This window comes from Garra rufa, chromosome 17 (genome assembly GCF_049309525.1).
Source record: "Garra rufa chromosome 17, GarRuf1.0, whole genome shotgun sequence".
In the NCBI taxonomy this organism is placed as follows: domain Eukaryota; kingdom Metazoa; phylum Chordata; class Actinopteri; order Cypriniformes; family Cyprinidae; genus Garra; species Garra rufa.
Genome location: NC_133377.1, coordinates 35,405,483 through 35,414,286, shown reverse-complemented (window position 1 = coordinate 35,414,286; position 8,804 = coordinate 35,405,483). Strand labels below are relative to the sequence as shown.

The following is an 8,804-nucleotide window of genomic DNA, read 5'->3' as shown; positions in this document are numbered from 1 at the left end:
AAAAAGTCAGAATTGCGTGAAATAAAGTCATAAATCTGAGAAATAAGTTGCTGTTCTGAGAAATAAAGTCACAATTCTGAAAAATAAAGCAGGAAATTGGAGAAATAAAGTTGCAAATCTGAGAAATAAGTTTCAATTCTGAGAAATAACGTAGAAATTCTGGGAAATAATCGCAAACCTGAAAACTTGTCAATTCTGAGAAAGTTGCAAATCTGAGAAAAAAAAAAACAAATCTGAGAAAGTCGCAAATCTGAGAAATGGTCAATTCTGACAAATAGACAATTCTGAGAAAGTTGCAAATCTGAGAAATAAAGTCAATTCTGAGAAAGTTGCAAAATCTGAGAAATAAATCACAAATCTGAGAAATAAAGTAAATTCTGAAAAAGTTGCAAAATTGAGAAATTGGCAAATCTGAGAAATAAAGTCACAATTCTGTGAAATAAATCAGAAATTCTGAGAAATTAAGTCAGAATTGCGAGATATAAACTGGCAAATGAGAGCCAAAGTCGCAATTCTGAGAAATAAAGTTGCAAATCTGAGAAATAAAGTAACAAATCTAATAGTCACAATCCTAAGAAAGTGTCAATTCTGAGAAATAAGTCAATTCTGAAAAATAAAGTCGCAATTCTGAGAAATAAAGATGCAAAACTGAGAAAGTCAATTTTGAGAAAGTTGCAAATCTGAGATATTAAGTCAGAATTGTGAGATAACGGGCAAATATGACCAATTTAATGCATCAGTTCTTCTGTATTTAAAACAGTACTTCAAAAAAAAAAATAATCATAATAAAATGACACACAGTTATATAAAATTGTTTATTCTTGCTAATTCTGCACAGGTACATTGACCGAAATTAAGAAATCTGTATACAAAGAAGCAAGAGACCAATCTATCAAAGTACAGAATGTAAATAAAAACAATGCTTTCAAAAACATCTTCACATTAGGGTTTAGGGAGGCATTGGTGCTCTCACTGGACCCCTCGGTGGTGCAGGAGGTCGTGGCGGCAAGGGAGGCCCTCTCTGAAAGCCAAAGGGTGGGGGTCTGGGTGGGCCAGCACCATAACCTGGAGGTGGCATTGGCGGAGGAGGTCCCCTCATACCTGGATGCATTGGTGGACCTGTAAAAGATGGGAAGAATTAATAAATATTCAAGCCATTTTGCTTTTGTTCAAAAGCACATCAAGGTATCTCTTCACACACATACCCATTGGAGGACCGAACGGTCCTCTAGGAGGGACACCCATGGGTGGAGGAGGCATGCCGGGTGGAGGTGGCGCTCTTGGTTGACTAGATCCAGGCGGGCCAGGTGGGGGAGGCACCATTCCTGGAGGTCCTGACGGGGGCATGGGCATGTGCGGCATTCCTGGTGGATTCATTCCACCATGAGGGAAGGGTGGTGGTCCCGGTGGGGGTGCGCCTCCACCTTGTGGTGAAGGAGTACCTGGTGCAGGAGGCATGCCCATACTGGGTGGCATCCCATGTGGCATTGTGCCAGGAGGAGGAACAGGTGGAAAAGCACCAGGAGGTGGCATTCCTGCGAGAGAATTGTACAAAAAAAATTACACAAAAATCATGTAATGTACCAATAATAAGAGGAAACCTTTTGGGTCCAAGACCTGTGTATTAAAACGTTAGTTCACCCAAAAATGAAAATCATTTAATGCCTCATGTCATTCCAAACCTACAAGATTTTGGTTTGAAACACAAATGAAGATATTTTTAATGAAACCTGAGGTTTATGTCTCTCCATTGAAAGCCCAGATAACTAAAACTTAAAAGTTCCAAAAAGTTGATAAATGCGCCATAAAATGAATCCATATGAATGATGCCATTTATTATTTTAAGTCTTCAGAAGAGATATGATTGCTTTGTATGATGAATACATATATATTAGGCTTTTAATTTAAGCTAAACAATGAACGACACACATACATGACGTGCTAAATGTGTCAATCATTGTTTAGATGTAAATAAAAGTCTAAATTAATGTTCATCATATATAGCAATTGTATCTCTTCACAGGACTGTGATTAAACTGCTCAGTTAATATGTATTTGTTTTGTGATGCTTTTATAAATTCCAAATTTAGCAAATTTGGCCCAAGCTGAAAATTTAAAATACTGCCTTCTGTAGAGCTGCTTACAGCTGAAGTGAAATGGTGTTTTTTTTTTATATAATTGATTAACATGAGCCTCAATGGAAGCCCATTTCCATCACTAAATAAAGAAAAAAAGGTAATTGTGACTTTTTATCTCATAATACTGTCTTTATTTTTCAGAATCGTCAGCTTAGGTATGGCAATTCTGACTTTATAACTTAGAACTGCGTGTTTACATCTTGCAATTCAAAAAAAAAAAAAAAGTCAGAATTGTGAGTTTCTTTTTTCTCAGAATTGTGTGATACAGGGTTCTTACACCTTTTCCAAAGTAAAATTCAAGCACTTTTCAAGCACTTTCAAGGTGCATTTTCAAGATTTTCCAGCACTGTGGCAAATTACGTATTCACATACATGAGTTATAAATTTTAAATCAAATGTTATTGTGCTATTAAAAAACAACTGTCTAGATTGCATATAACATTGCCCCATATAAATAGTCAACATTCAGTATACAAATTATATAATTTAAAATATATAATTTATATAATTTACTGAGTATCTGTAGTATTTTAAAAATGAAATTTAAAGGCTTTTTAAGACATGCACAAATAAAAGTAATACTGTATGAGTGGAGTAGGGCAATGTCTATGGTAACACATTAATGACTGGTATAAAATGACTGTAAAAAAAAATGATAAACTAAAATTATAAAACTTGAAAACTTTCTAAAACTTGAAGGATTTTCACAAATACATTTCACATTCCAGCCTAAAAGTACTAAAAGGTAGTCAAAAAGACACTATAAAATTAATAATAAAATTTAACTGGCCCACATGAAAAAAGACCATTTTTTAAACATTGAAAATATTTTGGACTGACATTTAGACTCCTACCTGATTTCCTATTCACAAATATCAAGGTATTTTTTTCACTATTTTCACAGTGTATTACAGAATTTTTAAATATCAATTTAAGGCAATTTATGACCCTTTTTAAGAGCTGCACAAGTAAAATGAACACCGTAGTGGGGTTGAACAATGTACAGTAACATTAAGTCATAAAATGACATGATTTATAATTCAGATTTTCACAAGAACAAAACATCTTATACAATGGCATTTCATCTTTTATACCTTTAAAATTGATATATCAAGTATAATTTATTTAAAACATAAATATTACTGTCTCAATTGTTTAGATTTTTAGAAAGCACATAACTTTTACATTTACAACTCTTATGTGTTTGCTGCATAAAAACATGGGCCAATATTTGTAATAATCTTGCTAAACAGCTGAATATTCGCAAATTCATTCCCTGTCACGAGGGGGCGCTTTAGGAGCGCTGAAATTCTACGGTTTCCTAGTAACGGCCGTACACAAATCAGCATTAACGCAGTTTTATCAGGCATGAAATGTAAATGCCAAAGACACGTTTCTGAGGACAGCCGGTTCCCTTCAGATACATTCATATAAAGACATCCGTGCCGCGTTTTGACTTTGAAACGTGCAGTGTGTATGTTTATTCAATATTCAATATCATTGCCTTTTGAAGTTTTATCCAGCCCTATCGCGATTCTCGTATATCCGTCCCTAACTCTTAAACTTATAATTAAGCCTTTTCTTATACTATTTAATACATTTAGAACTTTGTATGGCCTTAACTTTGATAAGGCTAAATTGATGAGTTTGTAATGACCCGCACGAGCCCTCTACTTTAAGATAGTCCGGTGAAACATTCTAGCAGCACGACTGGAAAACACAATAGTCCCGGGGCATCAGGCTGGCAATTTTGCAATCCCCAAATTCTCGTTTTAAACATAATTCTTACTTGTCGTTTTCATGCCATCGAGGACTGATGCAACAACATCCTGATAACTGGCATGTTTTATCTACCGCTCTGTTCCATCAGAGGGCGCGCAGCAAGAAAGCAAGAACGTGCACACTCGAGCGGAGCTGTTTTTTTCTTTTCTTTCTTTTACATATTATAAGCATAACAAAAAATACCTATTAAGTATGAAAGCGAATTAATATGAAACCGATACAACTGCATATTCAAGCACTTTCAAGCACTTCATCCAAAATCCAAGCATTTTTCAAACCTTGAAAACACTACATTAAAATTCAAGCATTTTCAAGGAATTCAAGCACCCGTACGAACCCTGGTGATAACTTGCAATTCTGAGTTATAAAGTCATAATTGCAGGACAAATATCATGTCGCAATTCAGACAAATAAAGTAGCAAATTTAGAGCAATAAAGTTGCAAATCTAAGAAAGTCACAATTCTGAAAAAAATTGTAGCAAATCTAAGAAATAAATTTGCAATTCTGAGAAAAAAGTTGCAAATCTGAGCAATAAAATTGCAATTCTAAGAAATAAAGTCACAAATATTATAAATAAAGCCGCAATTCTGAGAAATAATCTTGCAATTCTGAGTCTCAAATCTGAGAAAGTCACATATCTGAGAAAAAAGTCACAAATATGAGAAATAAATTCTGAAATCTGAGAAACAGAAATAAAGTTTGCGATTCTGAGAAATAACGTCAGAATTGTGAGATATAAACTGGCAATTCTGAGAAATAGTCGCAACTGTGAGAAATAGTCGCAATTCTGAGAAGTCGCAAATCTGAGAAATAAAGCTGCAATTCTGAGAAATAATGTTGCAACTCTGAGAAAAAAAAGTCGCAAATATGAGAAATAAAGCCGTAATTCTGAGAAATATAGTCGCAATTCTAAGAAAGTCTAAAATCTGAGAAACAGTCACATATCTGAGAAATAAAGTTGAAATTCTGAGAAAAAAGTCACAATTTTGAGAAAGTCACAATTCTGAGAAATAAAGTTCCAAATCTAAGAAATAAAGTCGCAAATCTGAGAAAGTCAATTCTGAAAAAAAAAATTGTCGCAAATCTGAGAAATAAAGTCGCAATTCAGACTTTTTTTTTTCAGAATTTCCTGTTTATATCTCGTCAGAATTGCTATATATAGTTACAAAATTCTGAGAAAAGACCTTACAAGTTAAAATCGCAATAACCTTTTTATATTTTTTATTCAGTGCCGAAAATAGCTTCCATAAGCCTCTTATTAAACTGAATCAACACTGAATTAACCTTTTAAGTAATTGTCTTTTTAGAGCTGCTTTACAGCAGAATTTGTTTCATATTTGAAGTAGTTTGCATTATTGATTCTGTTATTTCCCTGTTTATTTTTCCTGTTTTCTGACTTTGAAGTGAAGTGACAGAAACCTCACATTTCTTTAAAAATGTCTTTCAAAGATGAACCAAAGTCCTCTAAGTTTGGAAAGACATGAGGGTGAGTAAATGACAAAACTTTCATTTTTGGGTGACTATCCCTTTAACTAACCTGGAATTGGCATCCCTGTTCCAAGGGCGGTCATGACCGGCGTGGGAAGGGAGGGAGGTGGCGGGGCATCTGCGAAAAGCTGATGGGGGCGATCGGCCTGTGAAAGTGGATTCTGGGCGGCCAGAAGGCGCTCTGCAGCTGAGCCATGCCTCTCGCCCTTTGAGTCCTTCTTAAAGGCGTATGAAACTGTGATGGGCCGGTTACAGAGATACTGGCCATTCATGGCCTCAATAGCTGCATCGGAGGCGTCAAAACTGGCAAAGTTGATGAAAGCATAACCCTTCGAGTTGCCTGTGTCCGGGTCTCGCATGATCTTGGGTGTCTGAAGGATCACGCCAAAAGCGCTGAAAGTGTCATAAAGGAGTTTCTCGTCGATCTCAGGATCTAAGTTGCCAATGAAGATGTTGGCGCCGACATCGAGGTTCTTGTTGTGCGCCGAAGCCTTGTTGACTCGTATGGGTTTGCCGTAAAGTTTGATCATGTTCATGATCTTAATGGCGTAGTCTGCATCCTCCTCACTGAGGAACTCCACAAAGCCATAACCTGAAGAAAGGAGAGAAATATCAACTTAAAGCATGCAAAATGGTGGAAAACTTTGCTCTGAAGGCTCAAAGATAAGGTAACTCACCCTGATGTTGACCTGTTACTCTGTCTTTGGGCATGTGTGTGTTTACAACAGGACCAGCTTGGAGGAAAAGCTCCCATAACAAAGGTTCAGAGACCTTCTCATCAAGACCACCCACATATACAGTGGCATCTGAGAAAAATGAGATAATTAACACTGTTGCATTGGACACAAAGATCAGGCACTTAAAAAATAAAACACATTTTGATTACTGTTTTTACTATTATTTATACTTAATAGTATTTATACACTACTAGTCAAAAGTTTTTTTTTAAAGAATTCTCTTCTGTTCACCAAGTCTGTATTTATTTGAGAAAATACATCAGTATTATTGTACATTATAAAACGGTTAGTTCCATTCCTCAATTCTGATTGGTCAGCAGCTGTGTCGTATTCATGATACAGCACTGCTATGACCGTTTCACTCAACGGTTTTGTGTATCATTGAACCCCCTTAGCAACCACCCTTAGCAACGTAAACACAGCTGCAGCAGTTAGGGACTACTTTTTACAGCGGAAGGCAGTTAATGATTTTACTTTATGAAAACGTACAACTCAATATATATAAATTAATATTTTTGATTTTAATATTTTTATTGTGTGGTAACCGTTTTATAAAAGCAATAAGGTACTTGAGGCCGTGCTGTATCATGAATAAATCACGGCTGAAGGGGTTGCAGGCACTCCGCTTCGCGTCGTGCCTAACAACGCCCTTCAGCCGTGATTTATTCATGATACAGCACAGCCTCTCGTACCTTATTGCTTAAATAAGTAATATTGTGCAATATTTAAAATAACTGCTTTCTATTTGAATATATTTTAAAATGTAATTCCTGTGATCAAAGCTAAATTTACTGTATCTTTACTCCAGTCTTCAGTGTTACACGATCACTCAGAAATCATTTTTAATGTGATGATTTGCTGTTCAAGAAATATTTATTATTATTATGACCAATATTTAAACAGTTCAGTACATTTTTTCAGGATTCTTTGGTGACTAGAGAGATCTAAATTAAAAATTATAGAAATCAATAGCAAGGATGCTTTAAATTGGGTTAAAGGGATGATAAAGGCATTTAAAATGTTACAAACGATTTCCATTTCAAATGCTGTTCTTCTGAACTTTCTATTCATCATAAAAAATGTTGTTTTTTTACTCTTTACAACTTGAGCAGCAAATCATCGTATTATTTCTGAAGGATCGTGTGACACTGAAGACTGGAGTAAAGATGCTTGAAATCACAGGAATAAATTACATTTTAAAATAGAAAACAGTTATTTTAAATGGTTAAAAAAAGTCACACTTTTACTGTTTTTGCTTTGCTTTGGATCAAATAAATGCAGGCTTGGTGAGCAGAAGAGACTTCTTTAAAAAACATAAAAAAATCTTTTGACTGGTAGTGTATGCGTGTATCTTATTAGTTTGATACACTTAATCTAAATTAAAACCAAACTTTTCTTTGTTATTTGCTTATAGCTTGCAAATGAATGGAAGTAAGTGACTAAACGCTAATAGAGACGATATGAAAAGCTTAAATCTTTCAATAGTGCTAAAACACTAGTCCCTTTTTAAACAATTCAGTAAATTATCCATAAGAGTTTATTTTCATTAAATTTACCTTGATTTCGTTCTGAAATCGGTCCCGCCGCCATGATGAACCCGGCGTGTGTCCTGACGGAAGTGATTCGCTTTCCTCTGTAGAGATTCGCGATTCAATACAACACAACAACGCCACTTCAGCGCAGTGCTGCCGCCTATATTACAGGAGGATGAACGTTCACAACTCTGAATAACTGCGTTCTTTTCTCTTCTTTGTCGTGAAATTGATTAATCTTTGCTCTTAATTGATAAAAAGTATAAAATTGAGCCAGAGAAGCGCTATATCAGTGTCTCTGAAGCTGACTGGAAACGTGTGGCAACCCAGTACACAGTAGGTTACCATAATGTTTATCATACAACAAAAGTATCAAAACAATTCTTGAAATCAAACATGTAGTTTATTCATATGGCCTTATATACCCAACAATATGCAAAAATCCTGACATGTAAATGCTGCATGAACAGCAGAGATGTGATTTACCAGTCTAACATAAAAAAAACATGATCCAAACAGGCAAATTTGCATCAAAATTGTCGTTGAAATATGACATCTCTGCTTATATGTCATAAACATATGAAGTACAACACCTTTATTTTATGTTTACAGGAACTGAATCTGTAAGCAGGAGGAGTTGTGAATGTGAACAAGTACAGTTGAAGTCAAAAGTTTACATACACCTTACAGAATCTGCAGAATGTTAATTATTTTACCAAAATAAGAGGGATCATACAAAATAAATGTTGTTGTTTTTTTATTAAATACTGAGGAAATAATCGTTAAATTTATAGAAATTACCCCGTTCAAAAGAAAAATCCTTCAGGTCGCACAAATTCTGTGGTTTTTCAGCATTTTTGTGTATTTTAACTCTTTCCAACAATGACATACGAGGATAAGTATGTATGATAAGATCCGTCTTTTCACACTGAGGACAACTGTGGCACTCATATACAACTATTACAGAATGTTCAAACGCTCACTGATGCTTCAGAAGGAGGGGGGGGGGGGGGTGAAAACTTTTGAACAGAATGAAGATGTGTACATTTTTCTTATGTTGCCTAATTGTCATATTTATTTCATTTAGTACTGCTTATCCAAAGCTATATAAGCTACTTTATATTTC

At 35.1% G+C, this 8,804-nt stretch overlaps 1 protein-coding gene across 1 annotated transcript; it reads right to left on the bottom strand.

Moving 5' to 3' along the window:
* Nucleotides 1-801: 801 nt before the first annotated feature.
* sf3b4 (splicing factor 3b, subunit 4) lies at nt 802-7,767 on the bottom strand. The gene is made up of 5 exons (XM_073822299.1): nt 7,703-7,767; nt 6,087-6,215; nt 5,459-6,001; nt 1,206-1,535; nt 802-1,119 (listed from the first exon to the last, which is right to left on the bottom strand). Exons 1-5 carry the CDS (start codon nt 7,734-7,736, stop codon nt 950-952), a joined length of 1,206 nt encoding a protein of 401 aa, XP_073678400.1. The 5' UTR covers nt 7,737-7,767; the 3' UTR covers nt 802-949.
* Between the last annotated feature and the right edge of the window lie 1,037 nt (nt 7,768-8,804).

What these genes read in the sequence shown, in the direction of transcription:
- sf3b4 (XM_073822299.1), bottom strand. Translation starts at nt 7,736, where the DNA reads ATGGCGGCGGGACCGATTTCAGAACGAAATCAAG. An exon ending in AACAGGGATGCCAATTCCAG is followed by an intron (nt 1,536 to 5,458) that starts GTTAGTTAAAGG and finishes ATTCTCTCGCAG; the next exon opens with GAATGCCACCTCCTGGTGCT. An exon ending in ACCGTTCGGTCCTCCAATGG is followed by an intron (nt 1,120 to 1,205) that starts GTATGTGTGTGA and finishes CATCTTTTACAG; the next exon opens with GTCCACCAATGCATCCAGGT.